We start from the raw sequence: 21541 nt of genomic DNA, 5'->3' as shown, positions 1-21541 counted from the left end.
ACATAATAGTTATTACAATAGTAACAAACCACATGTAATTTTCACCTTTTTGTCAGCTTCACTATCTGAATCACTGGCAGATGAGCTTGAAGACACAAGTTCCTTTGACTTAGGCATTCTACAAAGAGAAAGCTAACATGAGAACACTGTACAATAGGTACATCCCATTACATCCAGAAAGTAATCTTCAAACCTGTTTGTAAATCATCACTTTATTCAAAACCCTCCTAAGCTTTCCTGTCTTTTCATATAAGCCTTAATACACACTGTTCATGTGATCTCAAGCACCATTCCCTATTCCCTTTTTTTTTTTTTCTGCAACTGTCTTAAATGCAGTGTTTTAGTTTCAAAACTGTTTAGAAAGGGACTTCTTTCCAAGAACACGGTACACTACTATCCTTCACTTGATTTCTCAATGCTACATTCATAAACAAGCTATTAAGGCCAAAGCATTATCTATATTCTTACACAAAGATTTTGCCTAGTTGAATAGGCAAGCAACAGCTATATAATCGTGCACTAAGCTAAACTTCCACCAATAATACAAGTCTAAAAAAAACCTTAGTTACAATGAGCTACAGCATTACAATTAATATTTCTACTGTTAAATTGCCAACAAGTGGATATTCAGCTTTCCTTGAATGCATGCTGACAGGTGTTTCTACATTTCTTTACTATGCAAAACGAATGTGGTAAGATATAGCAGTTGAACATCTTGCCTGCTACTAGAAACTCTTTGTGACAAGTAAGTTAAAACAGCTTATTTTTCTTCTTCAGAGTAAAAAACAATTCATTAACAAAAAAACTGAATATAAAACTTAAGCTATGAAAGGCTAAGAAAGTATTAGAGAAGCATATCTCAGTAAAGGAAAATGTGCGTTTTTAAACAAACTAGTGGTGAAATAAACCACATGCACAGGTAAAAACAGAGTTTGAACAATGCTAATGGCTCAATATGGTTCTAAAGTGGGGCAAATTCTGTCATAATAGCTTGGAAAACAACGACGGAAGCTGTAACACTGAAGAACCGAAACACCATATGCTGGAGTAAAACAAGCCATGCTGCAGGATTGGAGAAGCAAAGGAGAGCTGGAAGGGGGACAAGGCAAAATCAAGCAGTAAACCACATCGAAATCGAGAGGCTGAAGAGGAGACCGATAACGCTAGGGCCAGGAGCCACAAACAATAACCCTGAAGCCTGCATTAGGATGAGTAAAGCACCAACGAGGAGGAAGGTGGGGGGTAAAAATTTGAAGTTAAATGGGGGGGGGGGGGGGAGGGGGGGGTAGCGGTACTCCCTGAGGAGAGATTGGCAGTCAGAGAGGCAAGGAGACAGAACCACCTGAGAGAGTGAAAGACAGACCACACGAGGACGAAGAGAAGAGAAAGAGGAGCTGGGCACACCAGTAGGCGGATCCCAGCCGCCATTTTTCCTCCCTTCCTCTTTCTTCCCTCCCCCCCCCACCAGGGCAAGTGACGAGGGCCCAGATAGGAGTCGCGGGCAAGGCCGCCCAGGTCCTCTTATGGCAAGACAGCAGAAAGAGGGCAGCAGCGAAAAACAGGAGAAAGAGTTCCATATCATCCTGTCGACCCCCGTTCCCCCTCCCCACCCCAAAAAAAAAAGAAAAAAAAAAAAAAAAAAAAAAGTAGTGGGGAGGGGAGCAGTTGGGAACCGTCTATAGGCAGACTGCGACTCCGGCACAGTAGGAACGGAGTCCGAGTAGCTCCTTGCCACCATTTTTTCCCTCGCTCAAGACCTCATTGCCCCTCCTCCCCCCTCCCCCCCCCCCCCCCCCCCCAACGCGAGGACTTCTCCTCAATAGCGGTTCCTCCTCCCACCCCCAGCCCACTCCCCAGTGGGGCATCCCTCCCACGGGGTGCAGCAGACACTTGAGGAAAGAAGAAGAAAGCCCCAACACAGGGCTACCTCAGCGCGCCGCCCAGGAGGCATCGAACTCTTAGCAGACAGATATCAGAAGACAAAACAGATAAAACGACAACAGACCCAGCAACGCAAAAGAGGAAAGCCTAAAACTCACATCCTTCTCCACGCGGAGGTCCACTGTACCACTAGAAGAACGGAAGTGACGCACTGTGAAATCCACACCCTTGCCGTGTACCACGTGAAAAGGGGAAGAGGAGGAGGTGTTTAAAGGGGACGCGACCGCTTGTCTCTCGCCTTTTCTTCTGTGGTGGGAGCCTTACGTTAGGTGTGTAAAAAGGAATTCGGCTGTGAGGGGCCCATTGGTTGTGCAAACAGCTGTTTGTCGTGGCTGTTATTCGAGTTCTCCAGCACTCGCGCCTGAGGGGACGCCACCGCGCGTGCTTTGCATGCTGAGACTGCAGCCCCAGGCGTCACCTGAGGCGCTGTCTAGGAAAGTGTCGCTTCCCCTTTTTCGCAGCAGTGTGTGCTTCGTTTTCCTCCCCCCAAGTGAAGGTGTTGGTAAATGTTAACATAGCAACAGGTGCCTCGGTAGTGAAACCAGTATTGTTGCTAGCAATGTATACCATAAGTGCTTATTTAATCTAAACAACAGATAGTTAGGATAAATATTATGAGTATCTGGGAGATTATTGCTAGGTGAATAGTTTGGAAACTAAAGTAAATACCATTGAAATCCAATGTAATCAGTAAAGTATCTAAGTAACTGAAAAAGGTAAATAGAGATAAATAAAGGGACCAATCAGGTTAATAAAGGGGGTGTGATTATACCTGGGGAGGTGCCCCGCTAGGCCTTGTGTTCAAAGAGAAGGACTGGTGGGAGATGTGGTGGTTGGGAGCTGTCTTGGGCAGAGTGACCACAAAAACGGTAGAGTTCTCTTTTCTTTGCGAAGTCAGGAGGGGGATGTTGTCGACGGAAGGAAGACACAGACGCTCAATATGAGTGAACAGTGAACTTCAACTTTAATGGATAGCTCAGTCGCCTTTTATCTAGTTCGAACATAATCAACTCATACATATTGCAAAAACTAAGCTCAGGATTGGCTAACATTTCCCGCTCTTTTCAGGTAGTTCCTCCTTCTTTTAGCCACTATCCCGCCTTAGGGACTTTCCCAATTGCTCAAGGGCATCGTGTCCTTGAGCCTGATTGGCTCTCAGCCAGCTGCGTACGTGCCAGACTCATGTGAGTTGAGTACGGTACTTCACTAGCCCATTGCCTCCTAACTGCCCAACATCCACATGTCCTATTTCACTTAACCATTCCTCCACAGGGGGATCAGTAAAACTGCAGTCTTGGACTTCTCTAGGGCTGACTTTGAGCTGTTCAGGACACTGGTTGGTAGAGTCCCTTGGGAGGTGGTTCTGAAGGGCAGAGGAGTCCAGGAAGGCTGGGTGCTCTTCAAGAACGAAATCTTAATGGCTCAGGAGTGGTCTGTCCCCACGTGCCCAAAGACGAGTGGGCGCTGAAGAAGACCGGCCTGGCTGAACAGAGAATTGTGGCTTGAGTTTAGGAGAAAAAAGAGGGTTTACAATCTTTGGAAAAGAGGGCGGGCCACTCAGGAGGACTATGAGGATGTTGCGAAACTGTGCAGGGACAAAATTAGAACGGCCAAAGCTCGTCTGGAGCTCAATCTGTCTACTGCCGTTAAAGAAAACAAAAAATGTTTTTATAAATACATCAACACAAAAAGGAGGCCTAAGGAGAATCTCCATCCTTTACTGGATGCGGGGGGGAACTTAGTGACAAGAGATGAGGAAAAGGCTGACGTGCTTAATGCCTTCTTTGCCTCAGTCTTTAGGGGCAATACCGGTTGCTCTCTGGATACCCAATACCCTGAGCTGGTGGAAGGGGATGGGGAGCAGAATGTGGCCCTCGTAATCCACGAGGAAATGGTTGGCGACCTGCTACGGCACTTGGATGTACACAAGTCGATGGGGCCGGATGGGATCCACCCGAGGGTACTGAGAGAACTGGCGGAGGAGCTGGCCAAGCTGCTTACCATCATTTATCAACAGACCTGGCTATCGGGGGAGGTCCCAGTTGACTGGCAGCTAGCAAACGTGACGCCCATCTACATGAAGGGCCGGAGGGTAGACCCAGGAAACTATAGGCCTGTTAGTTTGACCTCAGTGCCAGGGGAGCACATGGAGCAGATTATCTTGAGTGTCATCACGCGGCACTTGCAGGGCAACCAGGTGATCAGGCCCAGTCAGCATGGGTTTATGAAAGGCAGGTCCTGCTTGACGAACCTGATCTCCTTCTATGACAAAGTGATGTGTTTGGTGGATGAGGGAAAGGCTGTAGATGTAGTCTACCTCAACTTCAGTAAGGCTTTTGACACCATTCCCCACAACATTCTCCTCAAGATACTGGCTGCTCTTGGCTTGGACTGGTGCATGCTTCGTTGGGTTAAAAACTGGCTGGATAGCTGGGCCCAAAGTGTTGTGGTGAATGGAGTCAAATCCAGTTGGAGGCCGGTCACTAGTGGCGTTCCCCAGGGCTCAGTACTGGGGCCAGTCCTCTTTAATATCTTCATCGATGATCTGGACGAGGGCATTGAGTGCACCCTCAGTAAGTTTGCAGATGACACCAAGTTGGGTGCGTGTGTCGATCTGCTTGATGGTAGGAAGGCTCTGCAGGAGGATCTGGATAGGCTGGACCGATGGGCTGAGGCCAACTGCATGAAGTTCACCAAGGCCAAGTGCCGGGTCCTGCACCTGGGGCGCAATAACCCCAAGCAGAGCTACAGGCTGGAACATGAGTGGTTAGAAAGCTGCCTGGCGGAGAAGGACCTGGGAGTATTGGTCAATAGTCGGCTGAATATGAGCCAGCAGTGTGCTCAGGTGGCCAAGAAGGCCAACAGCATCCTGGTTTGTATAAGAAACAGTGTGACCAGCAGGTCTAGGGAAGTGATTGTCCTCCTGTACTCAGCTCTGGTGAGGCCACACCTCGAGTCCTGTGTTCAGTTTTGGGCCCCTTGCTACAAGAAGGACATGAAGGTGCTTGAGTGAGTCCAGAGAAGGGCAACGAAGCTGGTGAGGGGTCTGGAGAACAAGTCTTATGAGGATCGGCTGAGGGAGCTGGGCTTGTTCAGCCTGGAGAAGAGGAGGCTCAGGGGTGACCTTATTGCTCTCTACAGATACCTCAAAGGAGGCTGTAGCGAGGTGGGGGTTGGCCTGTTCTCCCACGTGCCTGGTGACAGGACGAGGAGGAATGGGCTAAAGTTGCTCCAGGGGAGTTTTAGGCTGGATGTTAGGAAGAACTTCTTTACCGAAAGGATTATGAGGCATTGGAACAGGCTGCCCAGGGAAGTGGTGGAGTCACCATCCCTGGAAGTCTTTAAAAGACGTTTAGATGTAGAGCTTAGCAATATGGTTTAGTGGAGGACTTGTTAGTGTTAGGTCAGAGGTTGGACTAGGTGATCTTGGAGGTCTCTTCTAATCTAGACGATTCTGTGAAGATGGAATATACATTTATCAAATGAATATGAAGATAAGTGATGATTACGAGTGTATTATGCAAATGTATTTTTCTGAATTGTATAAATGTTTGTTGTGTGAGCAAATTGAACAAAGTTAGATTTGGGAAGACATGCCCCTAACTTCCGGTGGCAAATAAAGGACCTTCAAATAATCACTTTGTTGTTATGTGTCTTCGTGAACATTTTGACGACCCAGATAGGACCTTGTGGGCATTGCTGAGGCTGCTCGCGAACCGATCACGCTCCAGCCGGCACCAAGGAGTGTCTTGGGGAGCCATCGGCCGTGACCAACCCCGCTGCTCACAACGTACCTCTGGAAGGGTAAGAGAAAAGGTGCTTTCTGGTAATCAGTACTGATCTGACCTGGGAGCCTGCCAGTCAGATGCGGCGCAAGCCACGCACGGTTGGGCTAGGGAATTCCTGGGGTAAGCCTAGGTGTCATATGTAAGACAGTCGCAAAAGCGCTTCAGGTTCGGCAACAGTGGTCTGGTTTGGTAAAAGGTTATAGCTATATGCTGTGGTTCCAAATAAAAAAACTCAAATGTATTTTGGGTGGCAATACTCCCATACCACGATCTTCCCCTTTGGGCTGTTTACTAGCACACTGGAAGGAGGGAGGCTTTGGACAGGAGTTACAAAAAGGTAAACTAGTTGATTACTGTAATGTTTGGTGGCCACAGTATGAACTAGAAGATCAAGAGAGTTGGCCAGAAAATGGAACTTTGTAATACAATACTATCTTACAATTAATGTTATTTTGTAAGCAAGAAGGCAAGTGGGATGAGATTCCATATGTAGAATTATTTTTCTATTTGCGAGATAAGCCCGAGTGGCAACATGCTTGCGGGATAATGATGGCTGAAATAATTGTTGATGAGCAATGCAAAACATGTACAGGAGAAAAGCGCTGTATAGGGCATCAAGCGTTAGAGAATGGTATGTATTATAGACAGGACGATGGAAATATATATTTGGAAGTAGTACCATCAGCCCCATTAGAACAAGGGCAGGCTGTCAGGGAAGAAAGCGAGGATAGTGAGGGGGAGAAGGAAGTAGAAAAAGGAGCGGTAGCTTCAGCTACCCTGGTATCATATAGAACCCGATGATGAGACCAGAAAGGTGCTGCCAAATGTATGATAAGAGAGAAAGACGGAACAAGAAGACAAAAGAAAAACATAATTGCTCCTTTCAGACAAGGAGTAGGGACAGAAGGGCCAGTATATGTTAAAGTACTGTTTAATCCAGGAGACCGAGTAATTTGGAAACAAGTAGCAGGAATGTATCGGGAAAACCCTGATAAAGTAGCTAGGGTAATGAAAATGATAATTAAAACCCAGAATCCGGACTGGGATGACCTTCAAGTAATATTAGATACATTAATGGACTCAACAGAAAAGGATATGGTGTTAAGAGCAGCTAGAGAAAGAGCAAGAGAGGATATCTAGAATGGGTTAGTCCCAGGAAACATAGATCAGAATTTTCCAATGGAAGACCCACAATGGGACTATAACACAGGGGAAGGTATGAGAAGATTGAAAAGGTATCAGGACTGGGTACAAATAGGGGTGCAGAGTGCCATGCCCAAAACTATAAATTGGTCCAAACTGTATAATATTAGGCAGGAGAAAACAGAATCTCCCTCCGCATTTCTGGAAAGGCTTAAGGAAATCGCAAAGAAATATACTGACCTAGATGTAGAAACAGAACAAGCTAAAGCACAGTTAGCTCTTATCTTTTTAGTACAATCACAGAAAGATATTCAGAAGAAATTACAGAAACTGGAAGGAGGAGACCTGAGAAATATGGATAGATTGTTAGAAATAGCCTGGAAAGTATACAACAATAGAGAAAAGGAATCCACTAGGAGGCAGCAACAGATTCTGTTAGCAGTAATTCAAGGCAGAAGAAACCAAGGATTCAGAGGGAGAGCAAGAGGATTTGCTAGAGGACGGGGAGTTAGTATAGGAAGGGGTCGTGGAGACTTTAGTGGAAATCCAGGAGGAAGATCAGGATTGAATCAGTGTGCTTATTGTAAAAAGGAAGGGCATTGGAAAAATGAGTGTCCGTTTAGAAGAGACCAATTCTCGGGAAATTCATTTCAGAATCAGGAAGCCGTTAAGGCAATGGTGTTAGGAGATTTTAGTAGCTGACTAGATACAGAACATAAAGCAGCCAAAGAACCTTTAGTAAAGATTCAATTAGGGGATAAGGAAGTGAGGTTCTTGATAGATACAGGAGCAACATATTCAGTGTTAAATAGTTTAAAAGGACAATTACGAAATAAGACGACTACAATAGTTGGAGCCACAGGGAAGGAGGAGGAATGGCCATTTTTACAACCTCTTGATTTGCGTTTTGGAGGTAAGGAACTAAGCCATGAATTTTTGTATGTACCAGAATGCTCGATTCCACTCTTGGGATGGGATTTATTAACTAAATTAGATGCAACAATAACCTTTGAGGATGGAGAATTAATGAAGGTACCTGAGTCTAAAATAGGACAAATCCTGATGATCAAAGATAAACCCTTTGTTAAAATTCCAAGAGAAGTAGAAAATGCAGTCATACCAATAGTATGGGAAACAGATGTACCAGGGAAGTCAAAACTGGCACGACTGGTAAAGGTGGAATTAAAGGAAGGAGCCAGACCTGTTTGAATCAAACAATATTCACTCGAAATAGAAGCTAGACAGGGGATAGTGAAAATTATTGACAAATTTCTTAAATATCAGATTTTGGAAGAATGTAAATTGGAATATAATACTCTAATTTTTCCAGTAAAGAAGCCGAATGATGAATATAGATTGGTACAAGATCTTAGAGCAATAAATGAAAGAACAAAAGGCATTCACCCAGTAGTAGCTAATCCTTACACATTGTTAACATCTGTGAGAGAGAAATATAAATGGTTTACCATGATAGATTTAAAGGATGTCTTCTTTTGCATACCTCTTGATAAAGATAGTAGAAAATTATTTGCCTTTGAATGGGAAAACACGCAGAATGGATGAAAGACACAATTAACTTGGACAAGACTTCTGCAAGGCTTCAAAAATAGCCCGACCCTCTTCGGAAGCCATCTGGCCAAGGAACTGGAGATCTGGACAACGCAAGGACAAATACAGGTACTCATAAGTTAGTATTTGTTGTTACAATATGTAGATGAATTTTGATTGCCGCAGAGAATGAGTCACTCTGCACCCAAATAACCATTGAGATTTTAAATCAGTTAGGAATGGGTGGCTATAAAGTTTCAAAAGAAAAGGCACAAATAGTTTGCTCAACTGTAACATATTTGGAGTGTGAGATTTCTCAGGGACAAAGAAGTCTGGGCATCAACAGGATAAGAGCCATATGCACTATCCCGGAACTTCAAAATCTCCATGAGCTAAGGGCTTTCTTAGGAATGGCTGGGTGGTGAACACTATATATAATGGATTACGGACTCATAGCTAAGTCCCTTTATGAAGCTCAGAAGGCACATAATTTTATTTGGGGAAAATTACAGAAAGAAGCTTTTAAGAAACTTAAAGACGCTCTAATGAAGTCACCAGCTTTGGGCTTACCAGATCTATCAAACGATTTCCAGTTATTTGTACATGAAAGACAATGACTAGCATTAGGGGTACTAACTCAGCGACTGGGAAGCTGGAAAAGACCTGTGGGATACTTTTCCAAACAGTTGAATGCTGTAAGTGCAGGGTGGCCCTCACGTTTGTGGGCAGTGGCAGCAACAGTTCTCTTAATCCAGGAAGCAAGGAAACTTACCTTGGGAAAACATATTGAAGTTTTTGTACCACATATGGTAACAACCGTTTCAGAGCAAAAGGGGGGCCACTGGTTATCACCCAGTTGGATGATGAAATATCAGGCAATACTAACTGAACAAGATGATGTAACTTTGAAAATGACTAACTTGTTAAATCCAGAAGTATTTATATCCTAGTATTTCTAGGAACTGTTCCAGAAGAAGGACCGTTAGAACACAATTGTGTGGAAATAATCGAACATACTCATGCTAGCCGCGAAGATTTGAAGGATATACCCCTTAAAAGGTATGACTGGGAACTTTTTACTGATGGTAGTAGTTTTGTGGAAAATGGAACACGATATGCAGGGTATGCAGTGACAACCTTGAAAACAGTAATCAAAGCAAAACCTTTACCACCTGGAACATCGGCACAGCAAGCGGAATGGATAGCTCTGACTCGAGCACTGGAACCGAGTAAAGAAAAGATGGTAAATATTTGGACAGATTCAAAGTATGCCTTTGGAGTGGTCCACGTTCATGAAGCATTACGGAAAGAGGGTTGTTGTCCTCACAAGGGGCTAATATAAGATATCAAGAGGAGGTGTTAAATTTGATAAATGTGGTACAAAAAAAAAACCAAACAAGTGGCTGTTATTCACTGAAAGGCCCATCAAGGAGGAACCTCAAAGATATCAGAAGGGAATTGGTTGGCAGATCGAGCAGCTCGACAAATTGCTCGGAAGGTGTGGAGTGTGATGGCTTTGGTACCGCTCAAGGTAGGCCCCACTCATCTTAATCTTCCCAAGGAACCAAGATATTCGCCAGAGGATGAGAAATTAGCAAATCTCCTAAAGGCCCAAAAGAACTCTGATGGATGGTATGTAACCGCTACGGGCCAGGTGGTATTATCCCCCTTGGTGATGTGGGAAATACTCCAGACAAGACATAATGAGTGTTACTGGGGCGCAGAGGCAATGGTAACATTTTTAAAACGTAATATTATCTCTACACATATGTTAACAATGGCCAAACCAGTAATGTCAAAGTGTGAGATTTGTCTGAAAAATAATCCAGTAGCAAGAAAACATGCTGAAATGGGAAAAGTTGGAGTAGGAATAGAACCGGGAGATTACTGGCAAATTGATTTTGTAGAGTTACCTAGGACTAGGGGATATAGGTATCTTTTAGTAGGGGTTGACACCTTTTCTGGATGGCCAGAAGCCCTTCCCTGTCACACCAATCAAGCTAAAGAGACAGTAAAATGGTTATTGAGAGAAATCATTCCAAGGTTTGGGGTACTGTTAGGCATATCCTCAGATAGGGGACCGCACTTTATTGCATCCGTGGTTAAAGATGTAAGCAGGCTATTAGGAATTTCTTGGAATTTACATACTGCACGGAGACCCCAATCTAGTGGACAGGTAGAGAAGATGAACCAAACACTGAAGGGACAGATTAGTAAAATCTGCCAGGAAGCCAAAATACAATGGCCATAAGCTTTGCCTATAGCCTTATTGAGAATAAGGATAAAGCCAAGGAGTGGAATGTCAGTAAGCCCATACGAAATTATGTATGGAAAGCCTTATGAATCCCCAGAACCAAATCCTAATATGCACATAAAAGGGAACCAGGATGTTTATAATTATGTATTATCTCTTGGTAAAACTTTAGCTCGACTTCGAAGTGTTTTGGTGTGGAGAACCCTGTCCACAATATTCAGCCAGGAGACCGAGTGTATATTAAAAATTGGAACAAAGAACCCCTGAAAGAATGGTGGGCTGGACCTTATCAAGTATTATTGACTACTTTTACAGCTGTAAAGGTAGAAGGGGTGGATGCTTGGGTTCATTATACTCGGGTGAAAAAGGTTCCTGAACTTTGGTCGGTGCGAGCAATCGGAGATACAAAACTACAGATGAGGCACGTATAACCATACAATGTCGGGGTTCTTAACAATGGTAACAATAATTGTTTTGTGTAAATACCTTGTAATTGGGTTCCTAGAAATACCAAAAAAGTATAAGAAAGAGGAAATATTTGAGGGAGAAAATGTTACTTTGGAATGTGGAATGCAAGACAATAAACCAATAACAATTATCTCTCTACAGGTGGTTTGGGAGAAAATAAATGACTTTGGACAGAGACAGGAAATATACATAAATACAATCAGGGGCAATACAGGAGTGAAAGATGGATGGAAGGGAAAGGCTTTAAAGTTTCCTTTTAAAGGAAAATTGGAAAGCCCACAAATTAGTAGAACAAAAAGAAGTTTAGAAGAAGGGGCATATGAAGCTATATGGCATGAACCCTCGAGTGGAGTAAAATTTAGTTGGGCACTAGAGTTCCTGTTAGCACCGGTAGCTACTTACCGAAATAGGGAGATGATCTACAAACTTACAGGACAAGTAAGTAGGCTCGCGAGAGCCACAAAAGAGGGTTTTAGAGATTTTAATATCCAACTACAAGCTATAACTAAAATGACTCTACAGAACCGATTGGCATTAGATACACTCTTATTAAAGGAACATGAAGCGTGAGGATTTTTAAAAGATCGTATTGATCATTGCTGCATCCACATTCCAAATGTGACTATTGATGTAGAACATGATATAGAACAGTTGACTCAAGTAGAATGAGATGCAGAACAGGAAGAGAAAGATATGACGACAAGCTGGTTGGATAAAATTTTTAGCGGATGTGTTGCAGCCTGAATCCTAGCAGGGACGGGCTTTGATAAGATGTTTTAAGTGTGGCCAGGCTGGCCACTTCAAATAGGAATATCTGGAGTGGAAGAAGGAGGAAAGAAGGAAAATGGGATGAAATATGGTATACTGATATGTTGTTTCAGCATCCAGGAGGGGGAAAGGTATGGAATTAGGTTGGCCAATGACTGAGCCTTTGGTGAAAGTACAGGCTGGAGAACGATAAAAAGAAGTGTTAAAAAGCGTTATTGAAGGTGTTAAAGGTGTGGTATGTAGTGTTTGACAGAGCTGTTTGAAGTTGAATGAGCAGGGAAAGGGGATGTAGGCATTATCTAAGTAACAGTCTAGAAGTTTTGGTATATTTGCTGTGGTGTTTGGTCAGTTTTCCCAAGTATCGGGAAGGGGGGGGGATGGAGGGGACGACGACAGCCTACTCCACCAGGGGCAGGGAGCCTCTCCACAGACTGCAGGGAGGCTTTGGCTCCGGCACCTGGAGCACCTCCTCCCCCTCCTTCTGCACTGACTTTGGTGTCTGCGGGGAGGTTTCTTGCACCTTGCTCTCCCAGCTGCTTTTGAGCAGCAGGTTTTTGTTTGTTTGTTTGTTTTCTTGGATGGGCTCTCAAAGAGGCACAGGCTGTGTTGCTCATGGCATGGCTCTGGGCAGCAGTGGGCCCCTTTGGGGCCGAATGAAATTGTCCCTTATCTGCCACGGGGAGGCTTCTGGGTTTTTCTCACAGGGGCTGCCACTGCAGTTCCCCCCCCCCCGAACCTTGCCATCAAACCCAATACACTGGGGCAGCTAGGTCATTCCTGGCTTGTAAAGAATCAGGGCTTAAATTCACTAATGAAACCCTAAAAAGTGATGGGGGTAGAAGAGGCTGGGATAACAGTACCACCTTTGGGGGATACCAAGCTGAGACTAGGGGATAAAATGATCACTGGGCAATTACTGTATCTACCCAAGGTAGGGACTAACTTGTGAAGGGATTTGATGATTAAATTGGGCATTCAACTAGTAAATTGTTAGGCTGGAATAACAGTGTTATGAATGGAGTGCTCTCAGGCCCTGAGAGCAAAGATAATATTCACCTCTGACTGGAAAGACCCTGAAATGGGGGCGGAAGCAACAATACAGATGGACAATTTTACCTTAGGGCTTGGGAGTATTGAAAAATAAATTACCATATGTAGAAAGAGAAGTCAGGTATTTAAGGCATCTAATGTCTGAAGGAAAACGAAGAATAAATCCAGAGAGGATTCAGGGAATTGTGGAAAACTAAAAAGAACTAAAAAGTTTTACAAGAAAGATTTTTTTTCTTAAGGAATCAAGAGCCACGAAGTCTGAAGGAAAATGGATACTCCCTGATGGGAGAGAAATGCTGAATAAAGCACCAGTGAGGCAAATATTAACTGTTTTACATCAAGAGAGTCATTGGGAGGTGCAAGCAATGTGTGATGTTGTGCTAAGAAAGTATGACTGTGTAGGAATATACACTTCAGTGAAGCAAATATGCAGAGGATGTACCATATGTCAAAAGGTAAATAAAAAGGTCATCCGTAACCCACCTAGAGGGGGGCGGGAGCCAGGGATTCGAGCTTTCCAAAGTGTACAGGTAGACTTTACTGAGTTACCTAAAGTAGGGAGACTTAAGTACTTGTTGGTCCTAATTGACCACCTGACTGGATGGACGTACACTTTCCCCTCAGTATCTGCCACTGCGAACACGGTGGCTAAGGTATCAATGGAGCAAATAGTCCCTAGATATGGGATAGTTGAAAACATTGATTCAGATCAAGGACGTCATTTCATTTCACAAGTACTACAAGGGTTAAAGCAGGCCCTAGAGATTGAGTGGGATTTTCACACCCCCTGGCAACCCTCCTCTTCTGGGAAGGTGGAGCAAGTGAACCAGACATTAAAGAAGCAATTAACTAAATTAGTGTTAGAAACCCAACTTCCTTGGGTAAAATGCTTACCTTTAGCACTCGTACAAGTTCAAACAGCACCAAGGCAGGAAATAGGAATTTCACCATATGAGATGCTGTACAGATTAACCTATCCAGGCAGAAGGGATGAGATACCACAATTCGAAACAAGAGAGTTTTCTTAAGAACTGTGTTCTGGGGTTGTCCTCTTCTTTGTCATCTCTCAGGACCTGTGGGTTGTTGGCTCAAACCCCCACCACCATCAACCAGGAAACCGGATCCTGATTCGGACCTGAAAGAATCAACTCTGGCCTGAAGGGGAAGGACCATTCCAAGTACTACTAACCACTGAAACAGCCATAAGAACTGCGGAAAAATGTTGGACTCACTATACTTGAGTGAAAGCACCTATCGACCCTGGTACCTGGGAAGCTGTTCCTACAGAAGACTTGTTGAAAGTTAAAATCAAAAAGAAAAACCTCTTAATGGACTCTGAGCAGAAGAAAAGCTTGCAATTGTAAACTAACCTTTAATTTTCACAGGTAACTAATGAGTGTGACTTGTGATTGAGAGAAAGGACTAGCCTATAGCGAATTGAAGTGCTCCCAAGGGGTTTTTGTTCTAGTAGTAATGTACATATATCTTATTCTTTGTATTGATAATTATTTGGAAACCTAAGGGTTAAAAATAGTGACAGGGAAAAATCAACTATTAATTTTGTTTCCAGTGATTGTAGGCCTCAGAGAAGGCCTTGGTCAATTGGTAACTTGGAAAAGGCATGACCAGATAATAGCAAAAACGGGATACCCCATCAAAATATGGGTGACAGTGACAGAGGGTTATGTACCACAATCCGTCACATTTGATGCTTGTGAGGTGTTAGCTTGTGGAGATTTAAGTGCCCAACAACAATTGAGCAGAGAGAACAAGTAACTGGGAGAGACCCAACAGCCAGATTGAGAATAGCTGTATGGAAATGATCCTCTATTGCCATCAGAGAAAGGGAGAAACTCAAGGAGAAAACAGGAGGCCCTCTTTGAAATGCGGCAATTCAAACATTTGAGATTCAAACAGGGTATGGGGATGTGAATGCCTGGATAGAATGGGTCAAATATACCATCCAGAGTCTCAACCATAGCAATAGCTATGCTTGTGCCTTGGGATGACCGATTGCCCAGATAGTGCCCTTCCCACGGGGGTGGACCAAAGACTCCCAAGAGATGCGATGTATGTTTGCATTGTACCAAGAAAAGACTGCCTGGGGAAATGAGGCCTGTAAGTCTCTCTTTGCTGTTCCTTGCGTGATAGGGATATCACGGTTCCCCCTGCATTCTCTACAGCTATAGTTAACCATAAAGCTTGCCTCTCACAGCAGGGTGTGAGTGCTTCCCGGCATCTGGGAGAATTTGCCTTGTGCAGAAGGACCTTGAATGTTACCAAGGACTTGATGGGAAACTGCTCAAGACTTGAGACCCCCAGGGCAGATCTCTGGTGATACGGCGGAGGGAAGATCTTACGGTCCACCCTACCATCTAACTGGTGAGGCACTTGTGCACTTGTTCAATTAGCTATACCCTTCACCCTGGCATTTGAAAGAAAAACATCACAAATACCCACAGTTTTTATTCCCACAATAATTATCACCACTGTGCAAATATCAAGGTTGTCAAGCCATTTATTCATGGAAGATCAGCAAATGATCTCTCAGTACTTAATGCTTAACAGCAAGAGTAAAGACATTCCACATAAGATGTTCTTCATATAAAGAATATTAATGCAAAAAAATATATATTCTCAGGCCATGACATAGCTATTGGTTTCAAAGTTTTTACTAACTTTCATATTATAATAGTAATGGCAGTTCACGTCTTTGCAATTTCTATCTGCTTTGCTTTCTTATAGGTCAACACCTGGTACACAAATAATGCAAAGGTTGTCGGAGTATCACGTTCAGATCAACAGTTCTTTATGCATTTCTAATCAAGTCCCTCAGCCTTGAAATAAATCCAAATGACTGAAAGAAAGAGATTTTTATGCTGGATCTTAATGAGTTAAACCCTTCCACTTGCAACATTTCCTCCAAAGTTTTTTTTTTTTTTTTTTAAAAAAAAAAAAGAAGCTTTAATCTGCTCTGGTGGTCAAACAAGACAGTTGAGAGTCTAGTTTTTGAATAAACTTGAAGGTTCCCTCTAAGAAATCTTACCTACATCTGCTATTAAAAAAGAAAAAAAAAAAGTCCATGCTTGTTCAGTTTTAGTCCTTTAGAAGGAAGATTCAAAGATTTAGAGTTGAATTTTTTGTTGTTGTTGTTTAAACTACAGTCTTGGAGTCCTGTGGTAGTGGCAGGTATGTACATCTTAAAGTAGGACTGATGCCACTGCATGTTAAATCATGGACTTCTCACTGTATTTTGGTGATCTCCTTTCATATACGTGAAATTAAGTTCAAAGATTTGTTTTTCTTAATGCTAGCTTGCCATTTTTCTCTATGATATTTTTAGATGCACTAAGCTTTGGACAAATAGAGTGCTATTTAATCTCAGTTTGAAGTTTTGTGTTCCATTGTATGTTTTCATTCTGGAAATTCTTGTCTGTTGTTCTGTAATTTTAATAGGAACATAGATTGAGAAATTTTTTTTCCTATTTGGAAAAAAATCTTTTGAATGTTTCACTAAAGCTTTTCTGCCTTTCTCACTCTGCCTTATGGTTTGCAGTTTATTGGTCCATTTATTGTCCTTCCAGTCAAGGATATAGAAATAGGTATAGTTCAGAGTGCCCTAAAGGATCTAATCTAAATGTATTACTGTTTCATTTTGCAGTAAATCTGATATACATAAAACAAGATCGCATCTCTGTATGACAAACCACTGAGATTTTTTAAGCATAGACTATAAATCTGATTCTGTGAGCTAGCGGTAACATAAACAGATGTTATGTAATGGTTCACAAAGTCATCAAGAAGCATCAGGTTCTTACTAGGAAACTGCTGAGAGAAAGACTTCTTCCACTTTTTTTTTCTCCAAGAATATGGCAAATCTTGAACTTTTTTTCTGTCATGCTTAATAAGTGTGGCTTCTCATAACGTGTTATATTATAATATTTTTCAAGTGATATGTGCACTAGATTCAATGTGCAAAATTCAATTGGAAAAGTAACCTGAAACTTCTGCTGAAATTGCAGCTGAATCGAGCTGCCAAACAGGAGCTTCTGCACAGACATATGCAGTGCTGAAATCACAACATATAGGATGGAATATTTAGATTAGACTCATAGAAAATACTTAGATAAAAAAAGCTATGAAACCTAAGATAGAAATCTGTTATGAAATAAAGCTTTATTTTTCATCAGCTTTTGAAACTTGTCCTGGTTTCAGCTAGAATAGAGTTAATTTTCCTCCTAATATCTGGTAGGGTGCTATGTTTTGGCTTAGGATGAGAAGAGTGCTGATAACACGCCGATGTTTTAATTGTTGCAGAGCAGTGCTTACACTAAGCCAAGGAGTTTTCAGCTTCTCACTCTGTCCTGCCAGTGGGCAGGCTAGGGATGCAGCAGGAACTGGGAGGGGTGTAACAATGGCTTATGATATGATGAAATTGCTGGTCATGAGACTAACCTGGTATTTGTACTCAGCACTGTCGTCAACTCTATACTTTGGAAACCATATCTCGGAAACTATAGCAATTACACCTATTGACTTTTTTTTGTCAGGGAGCCAATCTGTGGAGGGGACAGAGGAAGATATTTTTTTCCTACTTGTTCACTCTCCCTTTCTCCTTCACCACCCTCTTATCATCTGAGCTAGTTATGATAGTTCTCCAAAATGTTGAATATCCTTGGGATACTCAGACCAGCATGTTCTTGTTGTTATGTCTCCTGAATGTGCTTCAGGTTTTGTTTAAAGTGAAACAACTACTTAGGAATCTCATCCAGAGATCTGTACTGAGGCGGGATAGTTGTGAGTGACAGGGAGTGTGGGAGGATATGGGCAGATTTCTAGAGCAGTGGGCACCTCCAGTCTTTTAGAAATTCACCCCTGAACATCTGCAAAATCCTAAAAAAAATGGTGGAATGCTTGAAAAAAGGGTGTCACGACTCTGGCAGTTCCAAAGAGACACAAATCACTGTAGTGTGCTGGGGACTGGCCTATGCCTTTTGAGCTGCAATCGATGCTACTATAAACCTAGTGACAGACCCTGTGGCCATTCCAACCCCTACAATGGACCCTGCGGCCTCTCCAGCTCCTGTGGCCATTCCAGCTCCTGCGGTCGTTCCAGCTCCTGTGATGGCCCCAGCGGTCATCCCAGCTCCTGTGACAGACCCGGCGGTTGTTCCAACCCCTGTGGCTAGCCCAGCATGTATTCCAACCCCTGTGGCAGGCCCTGTGGCTAGGTCAGAGAAACAAGCTGTAGCAGTGCAAGTTGCCCCTGTAGAGAAGGTGAAAAAATGGTATAGAGATTCAGGTCATTTAGAATGCAGAGAGTCTTCTGCTAAGTCTAGGTATAGAAAAGACGATGCTGGGCCATCAGGGATTCAGGAGGAGGAAGATGAGGATGCCGAAAAATCAACAGTAACTACCCGAAACCTATACCACCGTGAGCTATGAGATGTGTGAAAAGATTTTGGTCATTGCATAGGTGAGCAGCTTGTCACCTAGCTGCTCCAGTGCTGGGAAACCGGAGCCAGTTGTGTGGAATTAGAGGGCAGGGAAGCCAGACGGCTGGGATCCCTTGCTCGAGACGCTGGCATTGACAAAGCAATTGCAGATGGAGCACGACCTTACAGCCTCTGGAGGCGTCTCCTCTCAGCTGTGAAGGAAAGGTATCCCTTCAAGGAAGAACTTGTATGTCTACCAGGCAAGTGGACCACTATGGAGAAGGGAATCCAGTACCTGAGGGAATTAGCCGTACGAGAGGTGATTTATGAAGACCTAGACAACGGACAAACATCCACAGATCCAGATGAAGTCAGGTGTACACGACCCATGTGGCGGAAGTTTGTACGGAGTGCACCATCATCATATGCCAGCTCATTGGCAATAATGGCCTGGAAAGAGGATGAGGAACCCACAGTGGATGAAGTGGCTAAACAACTCCGGCAGTACGAAGAAAGTCTCTCCTCTTCCTTACAGGCCTGCGTCTCAGCTGTGGAGAAACTCTCTGAAAAGGTTCACCAACTTAAAGAGAATCTATCGTCCTCCCCACCTGAACCAACCAGTGTCCACCGGCCAAAAGAGAACACTGTGGAGAAACTTTCTGAAAAGGTCCACCAATTTGAAGAGAGATTATTTTTCTCCCCACCTGTACAAAGCAGTGTCTCAGCTATCAGGGGTAGGTGTTCATCCACACAAGGAGATCAATATGGTGGGTACGCACCCTGTGGTTTTACCTACGAGACCATGGAGATGACATGAGAAAATGGGATGGAAAAATCTACCTCGACCCTAGAGGCATGGGTACGTGAGTTGCAAAAGAAAACAATCAGGAAAAAGGGATTCTCTGAAAAGTTTGCTGCTCCAACTTCCAGCAGGCAGTCCTTCAAACACAGAAACGAAGAAGATTCTGACCAGGATTAGGGGGGCCCTGCCTCCAGCCAGGGGGAGGAAAGGGACAATCGAGTTTATTGGACTGTGTGGATTCGATGGCCTGGCACGTCAGACGCACAGAAGTATAAGGCTTTAGTAGACACCGGTGCACAATGTACTTTAATGCCATCGAGCTATAAAGGGCCAGAGCCCATCTGTATTTATGGAGTGACGGGGGGATCCCAGCAGTTAACTGTATTGGAGGCTGAAGTGAGTCTCACTGGGAATGAATGGCAAAAGCACCGTATTGTGACTGGCCCAGATGCTTCATCCTTGGCATAGAAGGACCCATTCAAGGACCCAAAAGGGTTCCAGTGGGCTTCTGGCATAGCTGCCTTAGAGACAGAGGACATTAAACAATTATCTACCTTGCCCGGTCTCTCAGAGGACCCCTTTGTTGTGGGGTTGCTGAGGGTCGAAGAATAGCAAGTGCCAATCGCTACCACAACTGTGCGCCGGCAGCAATATTGCACCAACCGAGACTCCCTGATTCCCATCCATAAGCTAATTCGTCAACTGGAGAGCCAAGGAATGATCAGCAAGACTCATTCCCCTTTTAATAGTCCCATATGGCCAGTGTGAAAGTCTAATGGTGAGTGGAGACTAACAGGGGACTATCGTGGCCTGAACAAAGTCATGCCACCGCTGAGTGCTGCAGTGCCAGACATGCTGGAACTCCAGTACGAACTGGAATTGAAGGCAGCCATGTGGTATGCCACAACTGATATCACTAATGCATTTTTCTCCATCCCTCTAGCAGCAGAGTGCAGGCCACAGTTTGCTTTCACTTGGAGGGGAGTCCAATATACTTGAAATCAGCTGCCCCAGGGGTGGAAACACCTCTAGTTAGTAGTTAAACAACTACTTAGGAATGTCATCCAGAGATCTGTCCTGAGGCAGGAGTGTATATAAGGCACAAACTACTCAGCCTGTGCTCTCTCCCTCCCAGACCCCATGAAGGGGTCGGGAATGGTCATCGATAGTGGGATGCTCCTGCACAGCATCACTGCCCACTCTTTCGCCCCTACATCTGGGTAACCCCTTCTGTATAAATACAAGATGAACTACTGTGGTGGGTGCACACGATTGTGGTGGGACTCCTTCCGCCATGCTGCACAGTGCTGAATAAACATACCTACTTTACCGCCTTACAGGTTGTGGAGTCTGTTTTCTGCAAGTCAGAGTATAGATATCTCACTTATGTATCCTAAGTCCATTGAGGATCTAGTGACAGGTCATGTCCTGTAAGTTCTTCTATGAAGGACTTGTACATGTATAGAGCCCTCTCCTGAAGTACTCTGGTATTTAATTGTAGGATTAGGGCTTTTGTTTTTCTAAGCAATAGCAATAAAATATGTTTACCCAATATCTGCTTTCTTCACAGAACAGCACTTTGACCAAAAGTGCACAACAAAGGTCAGAAATTTGTTCCTTTTCCTACTGTGCTTGATTTGTATAAGAAAGAACAAGACTTTGTGGTGGTTTTACCATGCTAGGCAGCTGAACACCACAACCGCTCTCTCACTCCCCCTCCTTAGATGAGGAGGGGAAGAAGTAAAGGGAAGAACAACTCACAGGTTGAGATAAGGATAGTTTAATTAAAGGAAAAAAAATTATTAAGGAAAGATTATTATTAATTAAATAATTTAACTAAAGGGATAAAATGGAAAGGGGAAAAGGGAGTGGGAAAGGAAAAACAAAACAAAACAAGTAAAGGGGGTGTGGAAGTGCAGAGGAAAGAAATTACTCTCTACTTCCCACAAATGAGTGATGCTTGACCATGTCCTTGAAGCAGGGCCTCAACGCACGTAGCCGGTGTTCAGGAGGACAGACATTTTCGTAACGAGAGCCCACCCCTCCTCTTTTCTTCCTTTTTCCGCCTTTTATTGCTGAGTGTGACATATGGTATGGAATATCCCTTTAGTTGGTTTAGGTCAGCTGCCCTGGTGATGTTTCTTTCTCACTTTTTTGCCCACCCCCTAGGAGGGTTGGAGAGAGTCCTGATGCTGTGCCAGCACTGCTCAGCAGCAGACACAACACTGGTGTGATACCACTGCTGTTGTACTGTTACATACACTGCTGTTGTGTTACATAGCTGTAATAATGTAAACTTCAGATGAGAAATTACTTTTCTCATTTGTTTTATGAACAAAAATAT

The 21541-nt window shown here is 43.6% G+C and overlaps 1 protein-coding gene across 1 annotated transcript in view; it reads right to left on the bottom strand.

The window, feature by feature from the left end:
- Positions 1–2096, bottom strand: part of LOC311220880 (activated RNA polymerase II transcriptional coactivator p15-like) — a 43128-nt gene extending 41032 nt beyond the window's left edge. The window contains exons 1-2 of the mRNA XM_084304513.1: positions 2040–2096; positions 46–118 (exon numbers count right to left, since the gene is read on the bottom strand). Of these exons, the coding sequence (XP_084160639.1) occupies positions 46–117 (72 nt within the window). The 5' untranslated portion in view covers position 118; positions 2040–2096. The remainder of the gene's footprint in view (positions 1–45; positions 119–2039) is intronic.
- Between the last annotated feature and the right edge of the window lie 19445 nt (positions 2097–21541).

This window comes from Netta rufina (assembly GCF_964035555.1).
Source record: "Netta rufina genome assembly, chromosome: W".
Taxonomy (NCBI): Eukaryota; Metazoa; Chordata; class Aves; order Anseriformes; family Anatidae; genus Netta; species Netta rufina.
The sequence above is the reverse complement of the archived record's forward strand: the minus strand, read 5'-3'. Positions and strand labels throughout refer to the sequence as shown.